Here is a 27,521-nt window from a genome sequence, read left to right on the forward strand (position 1 = left end):
TAAAAAAAATTAAAGCACTCCCTGTTTTCAGCTTTCTCTACTGCACAGTGAAGTCCCAAGGATGCAATTCTATCTGACCAAGCAAAGCCTGGGGGGACACACCTTCCCCTATGTATGTATGTAATTTATTCATATATTTATATATTTATTTTAATATATTTATTTATGTATTTATATCTATATGTATGTATATTTATAAACTTGTACAGCACTTTTCTATCGGGAAATGTTCAGTGCCTCAACTCAAGCCAGTTTTACTTCAGCCCTGGGCAAAGCCCCTTGATTACTCTGGCAGAGCATCCAGGCAAAGCTCCTCTCTCCTCTTTGTACCTGCCAGCATGGTCTAGTTCACCTTCTGGTCCAGGGCAAAAGTCTATTGCCACCTGTCTCTTTTTATCAGCTTTTTACAAAATTAATTCCTATTGCTCTTTTCAGTTTAGTGTCCTAAACCAGCTATGGGCAGGGTACTGTGCTCTGGCTCGTTACTGCCTCTCCTTGAAGAACTATCCTTTTGACAAAGTATTTCAGCGAAACTAACTGTTGAAACCTGTTTTCCAAAACAATTGAGGCCTTTCCATTCTGACATATGCAGGCCCATGAATCACAGCTGTCTGTTTTTTTTTCTGCTTCTCCAGCTGCGCAAAATTCACCAAGTGGCCACAACAGCATGCTGTTGATTGCAAAAAGGCTGAATTAGGCTTTATTTTCCTACCTGGGCACAATAATTTGGGCATGATCACACTGACCCAGCTCTTCAGTTTCACAGAACTTGTTTTTCATGCTTGTAACCCTTTAGAATTAACTGGCCGATGGGTGGAAAAGTTAGCAGAGCAAGAAAGACAGACACCAATCTTCTCCATAAAAACTCCTCTACTCTGAACTATCCCCCAGGTGATTTTTTTTCTTCTCATTCTTACAAAGCTCACTTTAGATCTGGTGAATTATTCCTGAGGACAAGTTCAAGCTCCTGTTACAGCTTCTAGTTCCTTGTTGGGTACAGTTCAGGTCATCTTATTAATTTATGGTTCTTAGCCAAGCTGCTTCCCATCAGTTCTGCCTCCCTCAGCTCTTTTTATGGGACAAGAGCCAGGAAAGACTCAAGTTTCACAGTGAGTTTCACTCCTCTCTGACTGTCCCTGACCTCCCTTTGCTGCTCTCCATGGGGACATCAAAGTCCCGAGGTGGGTATTATGGATTCCCACACGGAGCACTTTCTGTGGAGCCAAACGGGCTGGACGCCACAGGATGTGGGAGTAAAATGGCTTTGAGTTCCTGGAATAAAATGTTGCATTGATGGAGGAAAAAAATTAATATCTTTTCTATCCAAACCCTGAAGTTTGAAGAACTGCACCCCGTAGGTGTCTAATTAATGTCTGGTTAATCTCATTAAATCTCAGCTCTCACATTCTCACTCTTCCAGATTAACTTTTGTTTGCAGCTTTCACCCTGACAAGATCTGTATAAAACACACTGATTTCTCATTGCCTTCTGCAGCTGAAGGTTTATGCAAACCCAGTTCCTGTGAAGCAGCTCCTGCAGAGCCCTTGAAAATGAGAATATTGAAAAACAAGCTTAGCAGGATGAAGGGGGAAATAGCTAAGTCACATATTTTCATCCCAAATTACCTTTCCCTAACTGGGAGGAATTTCTAGAAAACAGATCTAATTTCTAAGAAACACTTTTAATGCCATCCATGTTTGCTTCCATTATAATCAATATATACTCTCTCTCTCTCGACATATATATACTCAATATAATCAATATATTACATATTCTTGTATATAATTTACATAATTTGCTTTTTGTCTACTGAGATGGGGGTATTCCACCTTGAGCAGTGAATTCTGACAGGTTGGTCCCATAGACTAGAAATACAGGTCTTAAATGCTAATTTCTTACATTTAGATTACAAGGCAGGTTGCAAAGGTAAGAAATAAAAAAAGATGTCTTAAGATTTCAGATCTATTATGGACAATGTGGGGTTTTTTTGCTACCAAACACTCCCAGCTCATTTAAATAATTAGTAGCAAATGCCTGAAGCAACTCAATAGACAAAATTAAATGTTTCCACAAGTTTTCTCACTCTCAAAAGCTGTGCTAAACTAAACAAGCATTTTTCCTGATGTTTCTAAACAATTGTTTCAACTTCTGCAACCTGAAAATGACTGTAAACTAAATTTTTATTACTATCTGGTGTCTAGCAGACACTGTTTTACGAGTAAAGAACAGTTGGACAATGAAAAACTAATGCTCTGCAGGGAGTTTCAGCTTTTCTGGTAACAGACGACCACTTACATGCGGATTCCAACTGTTTCTGATACAGAGTTATCTCCTCTTCTAAACTGACTTAATTTTTATTAAGTAACTCCACGAGTAAGTTGCTTAAAACTATGATCAATCATTAATTCTTCGGGTTCTTTCTTTCCCATCACAGCCGGTTACAGCAACACCTCCTTCAAAAAGAACTCATGTGGATGCTGTGTGCCACGAACCACAAACCCAACAGCTGATACCTGTTTTTCAAAGTAAATGAGAACTGGTTTGTGGCTCACAGATCTATCTTCTGGTACAACTGCCATTAGCACCATTTAATTCTGGTTTCCAGAAGACCAGCTCCACAAGTAAAAGACAATTTTAACTAAAAGGCAGACCCTCAATACTTCTTTCTCCCTCCTCAGTGCTTTTTAACTTTAGTTTCAAATCATTAATGGCTGAGATGTCAATAAAATTACAAGATGATAAAATTTCAGTTTGGTGCCTCATTAGATTCTGTGGCCTCCAATTCTGAAATAATGATGCAAAATGTCACTGAGTCATAATATGTCTAATGCATGGGGTTCTGCATTACAACCCTCAAACCCAGTCAATCATTAAATCCTCTCCTTTAATTATCTCTTATTTAGCATCATTCATTTAATTAAGAATTACCTCCAAAAGAATTTATACAGTATCAACCCAAATACATTGTAGCAGTCTTGATATAGATATATTAAACCCACAACCCTTAAGAATATGTATGATCTTGAAAGACAAAACACTGCAGTCTAGTCAGTAAATATATTCCCCTTAAACCTTTGTGAATGGACCTTGTAACGCTCTTCTTTATCAGGCAACAGAGTTCCGTGTCAGCTTATTTCGCTTGCAGGCTGTCTGTTGTAATTCCCTACACTGCTCCAGTAACAATTTCTGTATGAGAATAGGAATTGTAAAACCAGCTCACACTGGCATAAAGATATTAACACCTATAAACACAAATAAAAGGTCCTCGATTAATACAATACCAAACATTTGTTAAACGCACTTTAAAATCATGGAATCATTTAAGGTTGGAAAAGCCCTCCAAGATCACGAAGTCCGACAAGTTACTGAAATGTTCTAAACCCAGTATTTTCAGTCCATTACATGTTGCTGGTGCTAAGCTAAACATAAACATTTTGAAATCAAGTGATGTGGCAGGTTTAAAGGTGACAAAATATTTCTGTCTTGAATTTGGCAGTCCAGATGGAGGACTTCAGAGGTATCATGAGCAAGTTTCTACTGAGAAACAATTTTAAAATAAAGTAATAGCAGCATAACTAGAATTTTGTCTTCGTTTTAACAAGGACAGTACTAACAGTTGAGTTAGCAGGGCCACATGAAACGAGTGGGGACACCTGCAGGAATGAAAAAGTCCAAAGTTTACAGATCAACATGAATCTTTCTGATTTGAACACCGAAAGCATAAAATGAACCATTTCATAGGGCTCCGCTTAGTCTGACTATTAAGTTTTCATAATTTTTTTTTAATCAAAGCATCACTTCGAGATTTACAATGAAGATATTAAAGAAAGCTGCTTAAGAAAGAAAGGAAGGACACCAAGTTCCAGTTTAAAAGCAGAAACACACAGCCAAGTATTGAGTCAAAGAACATGCACCTTCAGAATATAAAGTGAGTGCCTTCTTCCTGTTCTGAGCTTCTGACCTTAAAGAGAAAAGATAAAAAATGGCAGGTGAGCTGCTTGCACCTGAATGACATTACAAATGGCTTTCTGAAAAATTAAGGAGTCAACAGGCATTAGCTGTATAACATTTTTATTTTACTATATTGACATTTTATGCACAAATATTTTATCAGAGTAAAAATAGAAAATAATTGTTTCATGTAAAATTACCAAAAAAAATGCAAACCACAAAAGAAATACGTAATTATTAGCAGAGTATAAGTGTCTTTATTTAAAGAGTAAAAAGTATGCAAAAAACGTTCTGTTTTACAAAAATTGGGAATATTCTTTCTGTGTTTTCCTTCTGGCAGCAACAGAACAACCTTTGACAATATATTCTACATCTTTTGTTTCATTGAAGACATCAAGTTAGTCACAGACTTCTCCCTCAACTACAGAGAATGTGATGATGATTTTATACCATTTGAAAGATTCTTTCTTTACTAATTAGAACTTGGTGGAAAAGCAGATGGAGGCACAACAAAGAACCCAAAGGACCATCACACCTACTAAAAGCTGCAAAACAATAATGGGATGTATTTACAGACAAAGGGGGGGAGCAGGAGTTTCCCCCACTGGACTCATCATGTAACAAGAACATGCAAGGGAATAAAGTTTTGATTAAATTTCAATTTTGCTGTTTATCCTCCCATAGCCCAGTTTGATACAGAAAGCTGGTATTTTAAGCTTCTCTTATTATACTGTATTTTAACTAAAAAGGCTTCTCAACAACTCTGCTAAATAGAACCAGTGACTTGTACTGGACTTATGTTTAGTAATTAGAGCTGCTGCCACCAAACTACCGCCCTCACATCATTCTTGGTAAGCAAACCCTCATCTCTCTGCACAAGCCACCTTGAACACCTCAGACTGCTCTAATATCAATAAATGGACTCATGTTGACCTCTCATGAACAGATGCACTTATATTTTTTGCTCAGGGTTTATGATTTTTTTAAAAAGCAAAGTGAAGCCAGCATGCTCAGCAGATGGAGTGCTTTGAGAGCGAAAACAATAGTGAGTGGTACCAAAAGAATCTGGCAAAAAAAAAAATTAATTTTATACTCCTAGTGATGATGAAAAAAGTAAGCTAGAACTACATGCAAGATTTCTAGTTAAGGAAAAACTATCTGGAGATGAGCATCCACCTACAAACAAAAAGCTTTGTCCTCAAACACATCTTTAAAATACACGAGTCTTGACGTTCTCTCCCTTCTGCCTCCAAGTGTGACCATTCCTGCTCTCCCTACTCAGCACAAACACACTTTATGTTCAGAACCTCACTGTACAGGGACTTTGGGTTTAGGAGTAGCTGGATCCCTCAAAGAATTAAAGGTCTTCCCTTTTAATTGTTAAGTGTTACCAGAGGGACTTTCACTTACAAAAAGTTGGTAAATACCAATGGTGACATAATAATTATACTGTTTAGCAACAGGAAGGGGAAAAAGCAACCCCCAAATCGCACCATTTTCAGCCATCAAAAGCAGCACTCATAGGCACCAGTACAGAAGCTAAAAAGCTGCAGCCTGCTTTTTACTGCATGTGTAAGTTTGCATGAAGCATAGCTCAGAATTCAGGATACGTTCCAACTATTTCTAATTATCATCCCCTCTTCAAATTGCACCCAGCTCTGGGTCATGCATTTGGCTTAAGAAGCTTTGAAAATACCACTTGAAGTTCAGAGAGAAATAAATTTTAAATAAAAAATGCCTCTTTGTATTTTAATATATACCAGACTGTACAATGATTGGGAAATCAAACTTCAGCTCTCTGTAAACTACTTTCAGATTGCTTTTTGTTCCTAACCAGGGACTGCTGACTGTGATTAACTTAAGTCTTAGCATACTAAGGTTGACTACTGTGCTGGTTTCAGCACCTTGCAGAACACAGCATTAACCCCTTCCTGCCCCCCCCCAAAACCAAACTGCTCTTTGGGTGAGGGCTGTTTTTTCAAGTTTTTGAATGACCTGATGGGGGGTGGTAGTGGAGGAAGAAGTTTATCTTTGCTTTTTGTTAAATGGCAAATGTCAACGACATATTTCAAAACAGGTATTTGCCCTCATATATGCATATTATCTACATATTACAATGAAATACTCATAATTGGCTTTTCACCTAAGCCAGATCTAAACCTGGATCTCCTTCTTCAGCACTGATCTCCAGTTAAGCCTAGTCTTAGTTTCCTTTGCTACTCCAGAAGCTATTTTAAGAACCTGATGCTTTGTAACATTGAGTGTGTCTTTCGGCTCTGCTTGATTAACTGAGAATAATGAACATATTTTAACTTTGAAAGCATCAAATGCCATTTGGTAGTTCAGCAGAGAACAAAAGACTGGGAAGGGCTGTGTTCAGACAACTCGTCAGCCTTTTTGCTGTGAGGACTTATTTTTGTTAGAAGTGCTGCAGAAATGACTTTGCACAGCCATGGTCACAGAACCCGGAGCGGTCCCAGCTCTCACCAGCTGCACACCACGGAGGCCCTGACTCACAGCTGCAGAAGTTGAGGGGATCCCTTAACTTACATTGAAATATATGCTGTTAAAAGATCCAAATTTATGTGAGTCCCAGTTCTTTATAGAAAATCATGCCCTACATTGTACAGTCAAGAAACAAAGGAAGTTTCCAATTCTGATAAAGATGGGAGCAGCAACTGCTCTGGTTACAGAGGAAAGGCCTCAGGTTGCCACTTTCAAGTCCCAGTGCTTAGTTATCTTTCTCTGCTTGCAGGGATGCTGTAGCCAGTGCCACTGCTGTCACTGGCTGTGCAATGCCGTGGAGCTGCATCTTGGCCAGTTTCTTCTGCTCGCACTCCGTGACCAGCCGGTTCAGCTCCGCCGCGCTGTACCCGATCAGGGTCTTCAGGTCACACACAAACTTGTACACAAACCTCTTCCCCTGCACTTTGCAGATCATGTCTCCGTCATAGTAATACCTGCAAAAGGGAAACGGAACCATCAAGGCGAACTTTCAGCATCTGTGATTTCCATACACATCAGTTATTTATTTAAGGTCGCTCAGAGGCCAAAACAGGATTCCTTTTCTCATCGAGATTCTCATAATTTCATATACCAAGGCAGTGTTTAGGCATTTTCTAACATGAGAAAAGGGAAGAGGGTTGAAAATTGTCCCTGCACTTTGATATGTTAAGGAGAAATAAAACATAGTAATTATTTTATAGGCAGTCAGAAGCACCAGTTCAGAAATAAAAGTCTCAGAGCAGTTTAAAAACAGCTCGAGGGGGAAGAAGTTATATATATAGTTTATATGTCAAACTTCATAGCTTTGCCTTAGTAAGAAAATATTGTCTCCCCATTCATTATTGTCCTTTGCTTTACTCTTGTCTCTGCTTTTCTGAAGAAAAAAAAATCGTGTTGGAAAAAGGTTGCAAATTAGCATTGTGGTTTTTATGATAGGAAAGCAGCCATTCTCCCCTTACTGTTTTCAAAGGTGGTAATAAAACTATAAAAGCATGGGTTGGATTTGGGGGGTTTTTGTGTTGTTTGGTTTGGTTTTTTTGTTCTTTTTTTTTTTTTCCCTTTTTTTTTGTCTTGTAGGGTTTTTTTTTGGTTTTTTTTGTTATAGTTCATATGCTGGCAAAGCTAGATCTTTGCCTTCATTTACAACTACAAGTGACTTCTCTAATTACAAATACTTTTTCTATTGTGTGACAAAAGAATTATCAGACTGGGCAGAAATGCAATAAGATAAAGCCTACATGACCCACTGCACCCCAGAGATGTTATAAAACTTTAGGTTGCACTAATAAAACAGAAGTTAGAATTGTGCAGTTTTGTTGCTGTCCTTGTCTCACTGGAGGCATTAATAGAATGCCTGTCACATTTCTCATTAAGCAAACCTAAGTGGCTGGGGTGGAACTTGGATTTGATGCATTTAAGAAGCTTGTGATAAATTTGGAAAAAGAAAAAAACAACCCAAAATCCAGCCCAACCAACCAACACAAATTGCACAATTTAACTGCCTCAAAACCATCACCCAAATGTAGCACAAATGAACCCGGATTTCTTGACTGCCTAAAACTCAATCCTCTGAGTGACATGTTTATCAAGGAAAGATGATCCTCATTCACTGGAAAAATTGAGTCAATTACAAGAGCAAGTTTGTAAAATGTGGCCATGGCATGTCAAGTGCCAGTGTTCATAACTGTTTTAAAGTTAGCACTTACATTTATTGTACAATCCTGTACAATAATGCCTGTCTCAAAATAACGTAGAAAAAGCCTTTACAGAGCTGAATATACTTCAAATTAATTAGTCTGCGTTACTGATATTATCAGAAAGGAAAAGGACCCCAAGAAATCAGATAACATTTATGTGAAGGCCCAGAACCATGCAAGATTCTCTTATCTCAGGCTAGAAACACTCAAGTTGAAATCAAGGCAATGTGGCAAGAGGATATTTTCAATATTACGTTGAAGGTGTTTCTGATTACAGCATTTGCTTATTCAAAAATATAAAGAGCTAAAAACAAATACCCATGCAAGTTTACAAAGCCTTAGTTACTGGAACGTTCCAAGACACATGAAAACTTTGTTTCAGAAGAATACAGAGGATGAATTGCTTTCCTTGAGTCTCACTTCCCTACTGGATAACTAAACAGATGCTGATTTTTAGAAAATTTACCAAGGTACCTGTAAGAAAAAAAGCTGCTCTTCCCCTTCCCCCCCTGCCCTAATTTCTATGTTGGCTGCTTTCCCTACAGCTGGGCAGAAGAGCCAGCACGTTTCTCAATAATAGCAACATCATTTTCTGTATTAACCAACAACTGACACAGTGATTTCAGTACATTAGCAAACAAAACACATCACTGCTTAATACAACATTAGCTTGGCAACAATGTTTATCATGGGAGTAGCAAGAGCCATTAAATATCCTTTCAGACATTTAGGTGTTAGAAAACACGTCAATATTGATGCAGCTGCCAAAATGGCAACAACTGTGAGGAATGTGATTTCTGTAATTTTGTGACTAAAATATAAACACCAAACTTCTCTAATAGTGATTTATGCAAATGATTGTGCAGACATCCCTTTAATATCCCAGGGATAAGAACATTATTCTGAAGTTCTTCAGCTGCCTTCGAGATCTTCCGCAGAGTTTGCTGACAGAACCCAAAAAACATCAGCACAGTTTAAATGATTTTTATGTTCCAGAATGTTTTCATATATGCCTTCAGTACACAAACTCACAGATACACAAAACCAGGTTGGAAACAGGGGAATGGTATTGCAACAATACAGGCTGGGCAGCAGCTGTACTGGGAAGGTTCTGCTTTGGGCAGGAGGTTGGACCAGGCACCTCCTGAGGCCCTTCCAACCCAAGGGATTCTTGAAAAAACTAACATTCTAATTTAATATACAAATAATGCAAGAACAGCCACACAGGGCCAGACTAAAGATCCATCTAGAACAGGAATAGACTCCAAACAGACCAAAACATGACACCTAAGGAAAACCAAGAGAGTAAATATATATCAATGTTCTTCCTTGCTTTCAACGAGCTGAGGCTCAGGAACTCTTAGAAGTTGCATCTTTCCCCACCTAACATCCTCCAAAATATTTCCCTTTCATTAATTTTTTTCCCCTTGCCTCTCAAACACATAAAATAATTCTGGCATCCACAATATTGTGCCCAAGGAAATTCCAAGACAAATGAAAGGGTATAGTTAAGCTGTGTATCTGGTGCCTGCCAGATGTTAATTAAATCCTCCCTACAAGACTAAGAAAGCCAGAATACGGTAACTTCACCATCATTTCTTACAGAGGTATTTTTAAAGTAGAAATTGATTTGTTTTAAACAATGCTAGAGATGTTTACTTAATAAAACCCTCAAAACCCAAAAAACCAGCAACAAAAAGTAGTCAAAAGTGAAAATGCTGAAGAGCAAATCACAGATCTCAGACTTCAGTCAATATGCAACTTCACTCATATAAAAAGAATTCCTAAAACTGCTTAAATAATTTGCAGGATTAGGTAATAAACACCTTTCTTGAAAACAAAACAGGAGAAATATATTTAACCATATCACAACAAGAAATCAGAAGTTCACTCTTAATGATTTTAGGAAATTTGGACGAAGTTTCAAATGCATCCAGAGACCAAAATAATCAGGGACAAGAAGTCTAAAATTCAGGAACTTGCACTATTCCCCCTCCTGGAGTACATCCCCTACAGTGATTCAGGAATACAGGTCCCTTTTACCAATGTCAAACTATAAAATCACACTGGAATGAAGACACTGAAACCTTTCCACTTCTTCAGATGAGGAAAGTTCACTGTGATGTTGAATTGCAGCTGTTGAAACTTACCTGTCACCTGCACTTTTCAATTTAACACCCTCACAATAAGAACAATGAAAGGGATTAATGAATATGTGAAGTTAGAAAAGGCTGTTACGTACTAACAATTACATAATTACAGGAAAGCATCTGCTTTATTCCATAACAAGAGCAAGAGGAACAAGAACAGTAAAACATAAAAAATAATAATTCACACACTTCTGTTTCTTTCACCAATAATCAATACTGTTTGGCATGCTACTAAGAGCATAAATGCTGAAGATAGAAAAAAAAAAAGCATATTTCTGAAAGTGAGCTACCCAAATTAACAATCTTGAAGTAAGTCTATTTTCTTTGAATCTGATGGGAAGAACTAGCTTCAGAAGATTTATTTGTTCCTTTATTAAAAAAGCTGCAAGTCTTGCACTATGGCAGTCAAAGATGGAAGTAGCCAAATGAAAGCAGATCATATCTGAGTCCCTGAAGTTTCTTACCTCAAGGCCCGACTCAGCTTCTCGTAGTTCATCGTGGGCTTGTTTTTGCGCTGTCCCCACTTTTGTGCAACCAGTTCAGGCTGATTCAATTTAAACTCTCCTTCGTCCCCAACCCAAGAGATACAGTCCCGAGCGTCTTTGTCAGTGAGAAGTTCTAACAAAAACTGCCACAGCTGGATCTGCCCATTGTTCCCTGTTGAAATAGGAGCAACAGGATCCAATTTCAACTTGTCTTTTTTTTTATGTTCCCCTCACAGATAAACATTTTCGACCAACATATTTAAGCAGAACAACATAGAATATAGGACGGAAGGAAAACCTGCACTTAATTAATCTCTTCTAATGATTCTTTTGCAAACATTTTCCTGGAAAGTCACCAGTATACATCCATTAAAAAAACTGATAAATTCAGGAAAAAGGTAGTCAAGATTTCTCATAAATCTGTCCCTAGAATTTAAAAGAAAACCCCCAAAAAAACCTCTACTGAACAAAATCACACAACAAAAACCTCCACAAAACAAAATTTAGACAAATATTTATTCCTAAAATAGAACAGATTTAGCAAGAGCTGCTTATTCTTCTTCACACATTCCTCTTCTGTAATAGAAGCCTTTTTTTTAAAACGTAATTTGGTCTCCAATTTTCAACATGAAATATTAAAAATACAAAAGAAACTCCCAAACTTCAGCTTCCATCAACATCTTTCATGTCCAATCATTGAGATTTCTTTCTAACTCAAGGACCTCTAGTAAAATTCCTAAATTCTCAATGAGATAAGGAGAGCAGACTTGATGACTAAGGAGAGAAATACAAAGTATTCCCTGCTAATGTCAGCCAATAAAACCTTGGCCTAAGAATTCTGAATGACATAATTATAGACTTTTATGGACAATCTGAAACAAACAAAAACTAAAGGAGGGGAAAGGATTTAACAGAAAAATTCACAACAGTGGAGAGAACCAAAACAAAAATGACAGCAAGAAAAAATAAGGTAAAGAAATTAAGATGTGTTAGTAATAATGAAAGATCATGGAACAAGTAATTCCAAAAATAAACTGCAGATTTAGTGTGCAGTTTTCCATGATGTGAATTCTTTTAACTAAACAAGAAATATGAAACTTGCTAAATTTTGAAGTCACCAAACTGGGGGGGAACAGAGGAGAAGGGGAACAAGTAGAGCAAGTACCAGTTAGGCTGGGTTTCTACAACATGGAGTTCATTTTGTCCCCTTTCTGCAAATGGAAAGGAGTTAAAAGCCTGAAGAAAAGCTATGCAGTGGTTTCAGAGGACAGACTGTTAAAGGATGGGGAAAAGAAACCATTTTATGCATTTTATTTACTGCAGCACTGAAAAGCTGCAGCACCACATCAACATGGTGCTGGTGTGAGCTGACCAACCTGCCAGGGCTGCACGTGCCTACCACGCATTCTGTTCCTTTCCTACCACACACCTCACATTTGGTGCAACAAAGATGTGTTCCACCAAACTGTAACTCAAACTAATGAGTTAGTGTTCGCTGCATTTCCATGTAAAATTAATGGAGACGGTACCTGTTCTGTTCCCAGGGGAACTCCTGTCTTCCCCAGAGATCCTTGGAGCTCTCTGCACTTTGGCTGCCTTTGCACTGCTGTTTATCACTTTAATGGTGGTCGGGGTAGCAGGTTGTACAGAGGCTGGAATAATCTGCACAGCTGTGGAGCAGAGAACGTTGCAGAACATCAATTATAAATGGCACAGAAGCACGTATATTTTATTTATTACCTGTATTATCAAAACATCTAGAAGCTTGGGGTTTTTTTTTTCCTTTGCTAAAAAGGCACACCGCATAAGTCACAATGCTAAGTATAATTTAAAGAATTTTTATCTCTTACAGTGAAAACTGTAGTTTTAGATTCGTTGTAGAAGCGCCACATTACAGATAAAACATCAGCTTTATTTTACTATCACGTGTGTTACATGTTTCCATTAGAAAACCTCAAACTCCCTCACGCCTTTGTTTTCATCTTTATGCTGTTCCCACAGGATCTGCCCTAATGTCCTTTTCTCTACAGTCACTGTACCACCCTCCAAACCTGGTATTCAAACAGTAAACACCCTTCTATTGCCATGGAGGAGGATCCAAATGGCCTACTCCAGCTGGCTTCAACCAGACACGACCCCAGCACGTAACACACAGTCTGTCTATTTAATTTAAGCTGCTTACAAGTCTTCTGAAAATTGATTCATTTTAATAATGGATGGAACTTTTTCAGCTGACAGAATGAGTTTCAAATAACAAATAACTTCAAATATATTAAAGTTTCTTTAATGTATTATTTCTAGTATTGGTTTATAAGTAAATTTTCCCTTCCACACGCCCCTTCAGTTTTTTGGAAATCCTTTTTTTTTTTAAATTAAGTATTAAAATTAATACTTTGGTATATCTGTTCATTAATGCAATATATAACCTAAAATCCCAGAATAACTAAAAACCTCAAATATGTATCCCAGACAGCTTATTTCAAGTGGATGGAAAATCTACCATCCCAAATGAAAGTTATAATCTTCCACAGTTCAGGTTATACACCACCTTTCAGTCACCGACAAAACATAGAGAAACTCAACATTATGTTTGGAAGTTTAAAATATGTCCTCCTCCCCTCAGAAAACTACTCTCTTAAGTGATTATCTAAATGCTGTACTATCACAGAGCTGAAGCAAAGGACAGTGCTAAACCTGCCGTGAGAATTAACGCTGATAGAAGCACTTACGCTGATCAATAGTAACAGTTGCTATTTCTCCAGTGTGTTCTTGACTAGCCAACACATCTGCAAGTTAGAAACAAAACCAGTACGTTTTTATTTAACCTACAAATTTCAAGTCACTGAAGATCAAAAGCTTTCATCTTTCAGAGAGGAAAAAAGTCAAAATTTGGTATCCATCTACATGGATAGCTCGTGGTCCTATGAGTAGAGGCATTTAACATCTGTCACTCAATTTTTAGAAATAAGGGTGTACATGGCAAATTTCAAGGTATCTCATGCATTCTCCATCCCTTAAAACCTTTGGCTATATCATGTAAATGAAGATGGAAATAGCTTTTAGTCTGCCAAATTACATCCAAGCATGGTAAATGTGAAATGCACATATACATTAGTGTATTATGCACATACAATGCATCACTCATCAGTTGTGTTGTGTACCATCTAAGGGTTTCACTGCCTCTGCTTAATAATCTTTACTTCCATATGACACAGAAATGTACACTAAATAACTCATAATTGGTATTTAATTACAGATCAAATTCAGCAGATGCACAAACTACAAATCTCTATTAAAAACAAAGGAGGAATCATCAGTCACTACCTTCTACTAATGATGAAGTTTAACAAAAGACAGGCAGTGTTTAGTATGCAGACATCTTCCATGGCAGCAAACATTCTCTCTAATACCTCCTGTTACCTCATTTTTACTTAATATTAAGTAAAGGAAAAATAACTGCTCACAACTGGTTTCATCTTTAAAGAAAGAAAGGGAAACAGAGAAGTGGGGAGGGGGAATAAGCAAAACCAGTTACAGAAAATTCGGCCGTACACTTTCGGAGAAGCTCCAGGTGGCTCCAGAGGATTTCTCCCCGCGGGACACGGTGGAAGAAGTCTTCCTGGCTGAGGCTGCAGAGCTCCCTCCCAGGAATGCTGAGCGTGCAGAGGTCGATGTCGGTCATGCTGAACTCCTTCATCACCCACACCACCCAGTGCAGCACATGGTCTGTCGACCACTGCACTGGGTCTGCAGAGAGAGGGATGAAACTGCAAATCACCTCATTATGTACTGCAAGGTCCCTCCTCAATTATATAACTTCCATAAAAGTAAATGTGTAACATTAAGAAGTAGAGTTGCCATCAAGAAGCAGGGTTACTGCGACCAAATCTGACGGGAAATTTGACAGCTCTTAAAATGCAGAGGGAGTGGTGTGGGGTGGTGGAGAGATGGAAAGGGCAAAAAGGGGATATTCCTTAGCAAACATTTTTACATCTGAACAGAGCCTCACATATCTCAAACATAGAAAATAATTACTTTTCTTTTTCCATGCATCTTTAGTTTCAAAGTAGTCTCTCTCACACAAGGATACTCTCCTCAAACATGTTGATCAGTATGCAATTCTGACAAAATACTACATTTTAAACTTGTTCACGTTATCCCACTTTCTACAATAACAAGTCACCACTGCACTGTGTTTGGTTGGGATGGATTAATTTTCTCCTCATCATGCTGTGTTTTAGGCTGGTGACCAAACCAGTGTGTCATAGGTTTACCTGTTCTAAAAACCAAGCAGGGAATTTTTCTTTCCCCTGCCTCACTGTAAAAGAAAGATGTTGAATGGGGGAGGGTGGTTTGCCTTGGGTGATTGATCCCCACAAAAGAACTAAGTGGCAGGCCTCAATTCCAAGCTGAGGGGCTCTCCTATTGACTGTGGGGAGGGGTGATGATTTTTTTTGTTTACTTCTCTCCCGGGAAACGAGGGCACTTCACTTTTGCCTTAACTCGGGCAAGGTGTGTGTTGGGGGGACTCCGAGATCGTTTTGTTCTCGGCCTGGTCACCTGGCTGTTTTCTGACCCCGGCTTGCCTGCGACCTGCTCTGGCCCCAGCCCGGATCTGCTCGGATTTCATCGGGAAGACTTGACCTATCTTCAGGGGAATTTTATGGGGAGGAGGTTGCCCTTTTCCCTCCTCCGCTTTGTGCCCACCGACGAAAAGGGGGAAATCCTGGCCACAGCCAGCTGCGGGCAGCGTTTGAGTATTTGTGGGAAAAACCTGCCTTCTTTCCCCTTTTCCCCTTCCCCTTCCCGGTGGGGGGGCGGGATCTCCATTTTCGGCTTCTCCCGTGAACCGGAGCCTCATGTGGGCACCGCCAGAGCCCGACAGCGCCCCCTGCCGGCCAACACAGAGCACTGCAGGCTCTGCCCCCCCCCAGTGATCCAAGAGCGTTCCCCGCCGGTCGTGACTGGAATTGCACCAAAGGACGGGAAGGATCGAACTGTTTCCTTTTTGAAGGGGATTTCCGGGTACAGGATTATTGTTTAGTTGCTTTTGTTGTTCTGCCAACACACATATTTCCTTTAGTAAAGTGTTATTTTTCCTTTCTCCGCACTTCCTCAATTGGAGCCTCTTAATTTCGGATTTACAACTGCTTAAAGTTTGGTCTTCCTCATAACTCATCCTCCTTAGCAAAACACTTCTATCTCATTAAACTGAGACAGGGGATCTTCTTTAGTAAACGTTTTTACATCAGAACAGAGTCTCACATATCTCAAACATAGAAAATAATTATTTTTCTTTTTCCATGCGTCTTTAGTTTCAAGAAAAGAGTAGTCTCTCTCACACAAGGATACTCTCCTCAAACATGTCGATCAGTATGCAATTCTGACAAAATACTACATTTTAAACTTGTTCATGTTATCCCAGTTTCTACAATAACAAGTCACCACTGCACTGTGTTTGGCTGGGATGGATTAATTTTCTCCTCATCATGCTGTGTTTTAGGCTGGTGACCAAATCAGTGTTACAAACACTGAGATGTTCTGGCTACTGCTTAATAAAGGGCAGTTACACAGCATCATTTTTCACTGATGTAAAACCATGTAATGTAATCCTTTGGCAAAAGACACACCACAAAGGGTTTGGTCTTCAAAACATTATCAGCAGTGAATTTTTGCTAATTTGTTCTCATTGACAGAACACAATCTGCAAGGAAACATAAACCATTACTTTTCCCTAACCACTTCTGTGGTTTCCAAGCTTCTGTTGCTCCCTTTTCTGGTTTTATTTCTCTTAACAATTAATACTTTACTTTTTCCTAGGGACCTTTGCAATGGCACCAAATATTTGGATTCTAATGGCAGAAATTCTTTTAAGAAATAAAAAATTGTAATCTCTAATAAAACCCACCAAAACATGACACAAAGAGAAAGCCACATTTTAAAGACCTGCTATAAGCTCATTCTCCATCTGCAGCAAAGCTGAGAAGCCTGTAAGGATGAAAACACTGAACAACTACCTTTCCAGATGATTATTTACTGACTGGACTCGACTTTTAATATCAACACCCTGTAGTCTGAAAAGATTCAAGAAATAGTTTCAGATTATACTGTAGAACCTAGGGGTACCTGATTTCAGCCCAAGTCCGTGCAATATCTACTCAGAAAACATTTAAAATGTTATTCTTTCTAGGAAGGCACTTTAACATATTTTTCAGATGTCAAGGGAACACAATTATTCATAATAGAGAGACCTCTGTCATAATGACCTAGCACGATTTTCCTGAAAAATCTGCACTCCTATGACCCAAAATACATTAAAATTTTAAAGCCACAGTTGTGGGTTATAGGGTTTTCTTAAAGTATCAACATTATGAAAGTTTATTAAAAACATTTTCCAACATAACATCAGTTTAAGTAACTTTCTTCTGATATTAATGTGAGAGCATGCTGAAAAGTATTAGTCTGCTCCTGATAATCCCTCACTTTTTTTTTCCAACATTTTGCGTCAAATCCCTGATTATCAACAGACACAATATGATGAAAACTATTTTTGAAGTGCTTGCCAATAAGAACAACAAAAAGCCATGAAGAAGCCATTGCTTTAGTTATCAAAAATACATTCAAAATATTGGCAAGCTACATGTCCTGCAAAGACCTGTGACTTGACTGGAATCCTCAAACACTTCCAAATATCCCACTTGCCAAATACATTCCAGTTTTACGGGTCTCCTCAGATACTACAGCTTCCTGTGCTGAATATGCCTTGACAGTACATTTCTGACAGCCACAAGAAGCAACTGAGCTAAATAATCTCCTGAACATGATACAAGTCTAAACCCCACAGTTTCCGCTCAATTTTAAGCAGGCATTCAGAAATGTTTGTTTCTAAGCTACCGTTAAAAGAGGAGCCTGCTAAGTAACACCATTAATTCAAAGGAGAGGATCATCTACCAGAATATGTACTGTCAGTTCTGAATCATCTTCTTCCAGTATGCTGAAGTCCAGTATGGCTTTCCATGCAAAATCTGATTTAACACCAGATTCAGCATCCTCCTGTCCATGAACAATTTGTTTTGCTATTTTAAGAGCAACCCCCACCGAGTACTGAGTCCAGTTCAATTTCACACACATGTTAAGAGCTTTATCATTAACATACACCTTTTTAAGGAGGGCAGGAAAAAGAAAAGGGCTTTCTAAAAACTGCATTGACAAAAAGGTTATGGAGCAAAAAATTCTGGTTTAATAAAACTCTTACGAGCATTCACTGTACTCCTCTTTAGTCTTCAGATTAGGTATTGAGAAAAAATTATTTCCTGTGAGGGTGGTGAGGCCTTGGAACATGTTGCCCAGAGAAGCTGTGGCTGCCCCATCCCTGGAAGTGTTCAAGGACAGGTTGGATGGGGTTTGGAGCAACTCGGTCTAGTGGGAGGTGTCCCTGCCCATGGCAGGGGGGTTGGAACAAGATATCTTTAAGGTCCCTTCCAACCCAAACCATTCCATGATTCTACAATTCCCTTATGCAGATACTTGCACTGTACTTACCCACAACCTAAGCTGCCTTCTCTGAGGGCCTGAGCACCAATCCCTCTAACACAAGAACTCAAACCCTGCCCAAAACACACACCATGCTATGTGTTATTACCGTAAGGAATTCCAAGGCGCTCCTGCTCCTTCCGGTAGCCTTCCAGTGCTGCAGCCCATCGTGTCACTTGCTCAGAGGTCTCATCTGAAATTGTTGCAATATGTTTTGTTCCATCCAAGGTTATCACTTGAGCTTCCTCAACAAGGTGAGCTTCAGCCTCTCCAGTATGAGCATCTGGATCAATCACCACCTCCACCGTCTCCACAGGCTTCACAATTTCAAGGATGTTCAACTTGGGCTCTATCCCTAGTTATGGGAAGAGCAAACAAACAAACACAAAACAAAGCTGGTAATGCCAATATCACAAAAACATTGTTTTAAAGCTTTCTGATTAGTAGGGTTAGCATACTCAGGGAAGAAGCAGGACACAAAAACAGCATTAAATTTCTGTGAGAGTCCTAAATTAGAATGACACATATCTTATTATACAGCATATACTTCAGCAAGGTGAATACAAAGCTGTTCCTCTTTCCTCCCCCCAGTATTACAGCTTCCTTTTCTATTTAGGTGATCTGTTTCACAGATCTTGAACAGAATGTTAAGCATATGGGCATAAAGTATAAGTATTTGGGGCTATAAGAAATATACCAAATAATAAAAAAAAAAAACCACATCAAAATCAGCAACCCCCAAGAAGACCCAGAACAAGCATCCAGCCCTTTCCTCCAACCACGAGGCATTATTTTCAGCCTTTACAATACTCTCTTGGTATCTCTGGGGTCTACACACAGCAGCCAACATTTTTTTTCAGTACTCTGTGGCAGGCAGTATAACAGCAAGTTAAAAGAAAACTAAAAAATTCTCTATATTTCAAGCTTCATCAGCTATTCATGTTTTGGCTTTATGTCTGTCATTTCAGATATTAGATCATGGAGCTGGAAGGTATGTCTGTAATTATTCTGCAGCAATAAAGAACACATTCACTAATGCTTTGTATCACCACCTTCTCTGCTGTCTTCTGAGAAGGTATTTTGTCCAACTGGTGCCTTCACCAAATTTCTGACATTGTATTGAAGATTTTTCAAAATAATTTCAATTTTTGTGACATATAATTTCCATTACAACGGCATTTATATTTCCACTGTAATGACAGCTAACTTTAAAGATATTCTTATCAAACATATTTGCACAGAAAAAAAACCCTTTAAAATTCCATCTTATTATCACTTGGAAAACCTTGACTAGGTTAGGCAGATGAAAGTAGGATTCACAGAACATGATATGGCCAGGATAACTTCAGTATCTTGAGCCATAAAGTCTTACTTTTTGTCCCTCCTGTCTAATCTGCATTAAAGCTCGATGTGAGATGGTAAGTTCTGCAGGTAACAGCCTTAACAGCTGAAGCTGCAATCCAGTCATAGCTTAGAAGGGAAAATAAATGGAGTACATACCAGTACTACAAGTAAGAACAAACCAAGTCTTTTTCAGACAAGCATTCCTCTAGATTTTAAAAGGAATTCAGCTTGAGAAAAACATGAGAAAGGGAACACAACAAACACCCTAAGTACAAGATGCAGTGATGTGAAATCAAGGAAGTGAAAATAGATGCAGACAACCAATAAGTGGTTCATTAGATGAAGAAGCAAAAATGAAGGAAAAGCAAACGAGTACCTTACTTAGGAGAGTGTTTTATCTAGGACATCTAAAATTAACATGCAGAGCACAGGCTTCTTTCAAAATCAGATAAAAATGGGTAAGGGAAAATACTAAGGGTTAAGATGTTAAGATTCTATTTTTGATCTTCAAAAAAGAAAGCAAAGAGAAAGTTTTCTAGAGAGGAACAGTTCACCATTGCTCAACAAAATAATTCACTGTCTGTCAAATAATTACATGTCAGAAGAACTTTGTGCTTTATCCACAATACAAACATGGAGATCACAGCAACGAGTCTCTGTATAGTAATCAGCTTACAAGTAAAAATGTTGTGAATTAAGTCTGATACCTAACTGACTGTAACACTAGAGCAACATTAATTCCCTGGGTTTGTCAGCATCTCTCCTCACACCTCTTCTCCCTCTACCTACTGCATACGAGAATGGATGCCCAGTATTCCTCGGACACACCTAAGCTGTGGAACAAAACAACACACACCCCAGAAGCATAAACTGGTACAAGGAGTATAAAACTTCAAGGACATGAGCTACCAAGACATGTGCAGATGTTGCCAGGATGTGTCCCTTCACTGCCAATTGTCTGAAGGTAGAGAACATACTCAGGTGAAGACTGACCTACAGGCAGCCTGTTTTTTTCCATTCTGAAATGTCTAGTATTAACCACAGTCAGACACAGGACATCAGTCAAACTGCACTGTTAATCTAGATCAGAAATCCTCATACTGTTACTGTCACTATTGGACTCAGATTTATTTGGGGTTTGGGTTTATATTTGGGTTTTTTACTTACAAAAGGATATGAAGTTCCTATAAAAAAAACCCACTTCAAATAGCATTAGTCCATGACATTTATTTTAATTTTACTACTTATAATCACAGTACAAAAGGAAAGAGATTCTGAAGCTCCATGAGCATTCAGTGATTTTCTCAGTTTTACAGCTAGGAATAGGAGATTAGGTTTGCTCACAAGTATTCCTACAGTATTAGCTTGTCTGTACAACACACAAACATAACTGCTTACCTTGCCTGGATATCACTTGCACACTGAGTTGCACTGTTCCATCTGTTTTCACTCCTTGATCAAAAAGGCTTCGATTTGGGTCCAGCTTGATAAAAGCATTAAAAAAAATTAAAAAATATGTATTAGCCTCACAGTTACAAGAAACTTATTCTCCTTCAAACTTTTGAAACGCTTGGTGCCTGCAGCAAATCTGAAGTGTGCAAACATTTTTAGTGCTATGTAGACATAGTACATGACAAAAGGAATTTGATCTGTATTTGAAACTTGCTGCTCTATTCTGTTTAAGGCAGTTTCATGTAGAGGGACATTTTTTGACCTAAAAGAAGCAAAGCAATACTGGGGGTACCTTCACTACCTGAAAACTATCTACAGTTCCTTTTCTGAGTTTTAAACACCTTCATAAAAATTCTTGTCTTTACAACAGTATTCTCCTGTTCTTTCTGGAAAAGCCACAGATGTCTGATTATAACAACAAATAAAACATGTAGCTATACAGAATGCAAAACAGTTATACTGTCTAAAACGTGGTGGGAGGGATTTCTTGAGTAATGCTTTGCTATCTCTACACCTGAGGAATATAAAAACCTTCTCACTTCACTCAGATTTAAGACAAGATTAAACTTACAGAAGTTCAGGCAGCAATGAATGATGTGGGCTACCTCAAGGCAAAGAAGTATTGTTGCCCTCATTCTTCATTCACTGGCAAGGTGCTTTCTTACCCTTACACCAGGAACAAAATAAAAATATTTTTATTTTATTCACACTGAACTTGTGTGTATATATTAAATGGTCTAATGATAATGAACCTGGTGTAAAGTTAAACTCTTACTTGTAATTAGCATTCCACATGAAGCATGAATTCCACAGAAGGGAAGAAAGGGACAAAGTATTTAAAACGCTTCTCCATTAAGAGGTTAAATCTTTCTTAGCCTTTCAATTTACCTGGATATCTTGCAGACAAATTTCATGTGCATCCAAGGAACACTGCAGTCTGGGTTCCAGCAACTTCTTAAGATTCCCAACGGGTTCATTGATGTCAATAGCCTGACTCACAAATTCTGCTGTGGTGTAGGTTTGCTCGACGATGCTTTAATACCAATTTAACAAAAGAAATCATTACCTACATGTTACTGAAGCAGGTATAGGAAAGCTTGATAAAAGTTAGAAGTAAACTAGATAAAAGTTAATACTGACTCTGAAATCTTAATACCATGCAAATAAACTCTTAGCTTGGGTAGAGAGTGAATTGGTAAATTTGGTCTCATTGATTTTACAGTTGTGTAACTCTTCTTTCACCCTGTCACAGCTGAAAACCTGGGTTAAATACCAAGATTCTGACCACCTTTTTCAAGGGACTGAGTCATGATTAACATCTTGTAGCATTTTGACCTGCATCTAGAGTAAACTAATTCTGCTTGTCTTGTCTGGACTGTATTTAAAAGATATTCAAGTTAAAAGCAAACACAGAAACTTAACAGACAGGGAAAAAAAGGAAGGAAAAAAATACTCATTGTCATACAGAGTAACTGTCCATGTCTCTTCACCAGTCAGCACAAGGACAAGCTTAACACATACAAGAGACAACCAGAATGAAACTACAGCAACATGGAGGCTTGAAGGAACCAACAGCCATGTGCCATGGTTGTCCTGCACTACAGCAATGACAGTATTACCACAGGCATTCAGAAATATCAGTATTATGGGACTACTGTCATAGCAATGACTTTAGACAGTTGGGCTCTCTTCATTTACAAAGAAGGAAATCAGAAGGTGAACAGTCATAGTTTGAAAGCACTAAAAATACACAAGGAGCTCAGAATAAGAAGAAACTAGTAAGTGTTTTTAAATCAGTTCTCTAAAACAGGTTCCTAAAGAGCAGCTTACCTAACCAGCCTCAGTTATTTGTATCCAATGCATTAACTGAGCTCTGGGCTTTCAAATACAGTTATAAAAATTAGGAGAGAAGCATTAGGAACTAAAGAAAACAGATTGAGGTAAACTCAGAGGATATCAGAGTTCAGTACCTACGGTTTCAACGGCCCTAACAACAATTATAGTCGATACAGAACATCATTTCTGCTCTGTTAGAAACAAATGACCCTGTAGAAATCCAGTATAACACTAAAGCAATGGACTGGAGAAACTGGAAGGTTCATCTCAGTTACAGAAGGATACACTGAGGCTGAAAGGTCTGTAGCACATAAACACAGACTTGCTCCTACAGATATGATGGTAGGAAAAGAAGTACCAATAATGTAGCAAGAAATAACAGTCTGGATTTTAAATAATTAAAATCGAGGGACATGACAGCACTATACTGATTTCCTATAGTGGCTGCATTTCAACTTTAAGAAAACCACAACTGAATTAGATAACAAACAGAAAAATAAATTAATTATTTAATTAAGTGCTGATTAAGGATTCCAGAAAGCAGTACATACCTTTCTTCAGTGCATTCCTGTTTCTCAGTTCCATCAATTTCTATTTCTATCAGCTCCTCTGCCTCTCTCTTAGTCATGGCTGAAATGCCTTAAGAACACAGCTAGGAACAGAAAAGAAATTTTTTTATAAGTCACATACCAATAAGACTAGATAATGTTTTTTGTCCTATTTTTAAACCAAATACCAGAATATCCTTTTAAAGCCAAGAATTCATCTAAAAAATAAATCCAAGCTTACACAGATTTCACAAAACAGATGAGAATACCTGTTCTTCAAACAAATGTTCTAGAGACAAACCCAGGACTATAAATGGACATAAGCGTGGAGCCCAAAGCCTGATTCTCTCGGAGATACCCAAATTTATTGACTTTTGTTTTGTTTTGTTACGGGCCACCTACAGCAAAGAACATCTGAAAATCCATACTACCTTCCTAGCAAGGCTGAAAGTTGCTGCTTATAAATTTAAGCAGCATTTTACATGAAAAGCTGCAGTAGGAAGTCAGAGAGAAGATCCATGATTTCTTCATAGGTAAATGAACTGAACAACAAAGTGCTTGTTGACTGTCCTATCTTTCCACCCATCCCTCCCATGGGCGACGGGTTGACAATGTGCACAATGAATGCATCTTGTTAAGGCCCAAACTAATGCAGGACAGTAGCAATGAAAGGGAAAGCTACTCTGTGATATTATCACTGACACTGCAGATTTTCATGCCTTGTAGAACACTGGAGTCTGTTGGGAGCATCAGAGGGAAAGAAAGAATTACTTTGCATTTGGTGTGTAAAGACACAGCTTGCTTGGTATTACTGTGTTTCACTAACCAGCCCATACATCATAACTATGAAATAAAAATGACAGAGAACCAGGCCAAATTATATTAACAGTTTACAATAAATAACACCTTCAACTCAAAACAAAAGGAGCAGGAAATAAGAGCACAGAAGAAGAAAAATCACAGCAGAAAAAGCAAAACATGCTACTATTTAAATATCCACAACAGAAGAGATTATCAAGGTTTCCATCCTGGAATCATTCTTTCCCAGAGACTACTCTATCCCAAACCTGACTGTTAGCATAAGAATCTTGCTAAACAAGTTAATAACGGAACTTATTAAACTTTAAAACTTCTCTAAAGGAATTAATAGCCAACTACATTCAACAGCTGCTACATAAACTGTTTAACGAAATTCAAACTACTCATCATCTCCTTCAAAACCTATTTTGGAAGATCAGCTGCAAAGAAATCAAAGGCTGCATGTGGTGCCATTCTGTAAGAAGCTGCCAAAGCCAGACAAGAAGTAAAAATTCACCTTATCAGTATCTCACAAGAAGGAAACCCAGAACCTGTTCTGTTCACAGATCTGGCACTGTGAAAATCTCCAAAGTGCCAGGTACTGTCCATTGAACAAGGCCCTGGGAGTCCAATTCCTACATCCCTTAATCTTGTGTATCATCTTCATGATAAGATTTCCAAAAATGCAGACAGGCTTAAATATCTAAAAATAAAGACACCCACATGGATGCAGGTGACCTCTCTGGCTGTTAAAAAATATTTCAAAACCAAGGTTTGAGCAATGTCCCTTGCTGAAAACTCCCAAAAAAGCAAAGTGGTATGATTAAAAAAGAATGAATGTCTTTTCTGCATTAGCAATCAGATTCAAAACCCAAAACAAGAGTAAATTTTTTTTTTTTTTTTTTTTTTGTGATGAAGAGAGTTTCCCAGTAAGGTCACAAAAGGGGTTAGGCTGGGATTTCTGTTCCTTGACATATTCATAAGTTATTTATTGAGAAAACTGTGCAGACTTGCAGAAGGAACTCACCATCTTGAATGATTTCTGGCAGAAAATATTCAATATTGCTAAAGGGAGAGCAAATATTACTGCACACAGTAACTGTTCAGAATTAGGCAAGGCATTTTGAAGCCCCCATGGATTGGATGCCAAAAGGGCAGCTGGACTAGTAACTGTTCACTCACTCTTCAAAGGCAGTTTGTGTTTGCATCTCTCCGGCTCTGGTGTATTTTTGGATCCCTTGGGAGGTGGGAGAGGGGAGCACAGGCACAGAGAGTAGGTACACAAGGAGGAAAAAAGATGCTTCCACAGACACGAGGAAAATGATGGGTGGAAAGAAGAACAACATGATGGAAAGATGTAAAGTCATTAAATTTCAGAGAAGCCTAAGGGGAAAATTATTCAGCCTTTCCTATGGTAGAATAAAGAGACTTCTAATGATACAAACATTTCAGATGAAGTCTAGCAAAGTTTACTGCTACAGGATGATGCAGAGTTTGAAACTGAACACAGGTTCACACAGGACTGAGCTGCCCGAGCCTTTCCTGAAGGTTCCTGAGAGACAAGAAGACTCAAAGAGCCTGGTTTGCCTGGAGGGTCACGTGGTAGGAACACTGCAACAGCAGCATTTTTTTGGAGGAACATATAAAACCGTGCTGGATTTGTGGAAGAGATATGGGCACAAACTCTGCTAGTAGAATTAATGTTTGCTATTGCACCAGGTTATTGTGAAGTGGGGATCAGTCCTGGACTCAGATGCATTATCAGCTGGTACTGAAGTCAGGCACTGGAGTTATCTGTGCTCCTGAGAAGCTCCAATGTGTGCAGCACATATGCACCATATGCTCCTATCCATCCCTATTATTATCCAAACTGTAAATACCAACAAAAAGTAGGTAACAAAGCAGACAGCCTTTGGTCACCTTTTACAACTTGGCCAGTTCATATTTACAACAAAGACAGCGGACCAGTGAACGGGGTGGGGGAAGTCACGCCAGATTTCATGTGTTTACCTTCCTTATCCACAGCCCGAGGTGAGAAAATAGACGGGAACTGGGAGCTGTGGCTGTGCAGAACATACCTGGCAGAGCACCAGAAAGCAAACTATGCGAGATCACAGAATCACAGAATCAGTTAGGCTGGAGAAGACCTCTGAGATCATGCAGTCCAACTTATGCCCAAACACCACCTTGTCAATGAAACATGAGCACTGAGTGCCATATCCAGTCGTTTTTTGAACACCCCCAGGGATGGTGACTCCATCACCTCCCTGGGCAGCCCATTCCAATATCTAATCCTCCTTTCTGTGAAGAAATTCTTCCTGATATCCAGTGTAAGCCTATCCTGGCACAGCTGGAGCCTAATGTCCTCCTGTCCTGTCGCTGGTTGTCTGGGAGAAGAGACCGACCCCCACCTGGCTACACCCTCCTTTCAGGTAGTTGTAGAGAGTGATAAGGTCCCCCCCAGCCTCCTCTGCTCCAGGCTGAGCCCCCCAAGCTCCCTCAGCCGCTCCTCACAGGACCTGTGCTCCAGGCCCTTCCCCAGCTCCGTTCCCTTCACTGGACACGCTCCAGCCCCTCAGTGCCCTTCCTGCAGTGAGGGGCCCAGAACTGGACACCCCACTGGAGGTGCCTTCCCAGCGCCGAGTACCGGGGGAGAAGCACCGGACGCCACATGCCCGTAGATTTCCATCCAGCCCAGGGCTTTACACGCGGGATAAGCTGTCCCGCCCCGGGGAGGCCTCGCGGAGCTCGGTCCGCGCTGCCCGAGTCCCGCGCCGGGAGCTCCCGCTCCTTCATCCCGGGGGCCCTTCCCCGCGCCCGCCCAGGCTCCATGTCCCCGCAGGCCCCGCTTCCCGCGGCGCCTCCGTGTCGTTGTTTGAACCCGAAACGGAAATGGGATCGCGGAGCCGCCGGGGGAGAAACGGAAACAAAACACGGGCCGGGCCGCGCTCACCCGCCGCCGCCACCGTCCGTCCGCCCGCCCGCCGCGCCGACGCGTCCCGCCGGGCGTCCGCGTCCGGCAGCTCCCGCGGCTCCGGCTCTGCCTGCGGTGCGGCTCCGGGAGCGGGTCCGGGAGCGGGTCCCGCCGGGATCGGGGGCGTCGCGCGGGCCCAGCGCGGGGAAGGCGCGCGACTCCGCCGCGCCCCCGCGGGAACTACAGCTCCCGGCAGCCCCCGCGCGGGGACTACCGCTCCCGGCGGCCCCCGCACGCTCCCGCGGCTC

The 27,521-nt window shown here is 39.7% G+C and overlaps 1 protein-coding gene across 4 annotated transcripts; it reads right to left on the reverse strand.

The window, feature by feature from the left end:
• Nucleotides 1–4,182: 4,182 nt before the first annotated feature.
• On the reverse strand, nucleotides 4,183–27,289 carry GABPA (GA binding protein transcription factor subunit alpha). 4 transcript variants are annotated; one of them, XM_027648727.1, is made up of 10 exons: nucleotides 27,253–27,289; nucleotides 23,505–23,605; nucleotides 22,006–22,150; nucleotides 21,064–21,148; nucleotides 18,431–18,676; nucleotides 14,341–14,535; nucleotides 13,518–13,574; nucleotides 12,318–12,458; nucleotides 10,768–10,960; nucleotides 4,183–6,911 (listed from the first exon to the last, which is right to left on the reverse strand). In XM_027648727.1, the coding sequence occupies exons 2-10, from the start codon at nucleotides 23,579–23,581 to the stop codon at nucleotides 6,683–6,685; spliced, it is 1,368 nt and encodes a 455-aa protein (XP_027504528.1). In that variant the 5' UTR covers nucleotides 23,582–23,605; nucleotides 27,253–27,289; the 3' UTR covers nucleotides 4,183–6,682. The 4 variants fall into 4 exon arrangements, with proteins under 4 accessions (XP_027504528.1, XP_027504531.1, XP_027504529.1 ...); XM_027648730.1 differs by lacking the exon at nucleotides 27,253–27,289 and adding an exon at nucleotides 26,947–27,077; XM_027648728.1 differs by lacking the exon at nucleotides 27,253–27,289 and adding an exon at nucleotides 26,310–26,457.
• Between the last annotated feature and the right edge of the window lie 232 nt (nucleotides 27,290–27,521).

The sequence above is a fragment of the Corapipo altera genome, unplaced genomic scaffold, assembly GCF_003945725.1.
Source record: "Corapipo altera isolate COAL_440 unplaced genomic scaffold, ASM394572v1 58, whole genome shotgun sequence".
NCBI lineage: Eukaryota > Metazoa > Chordata > Aves > Passeriformes > Pipridae > Corapipo > Corapipo altera.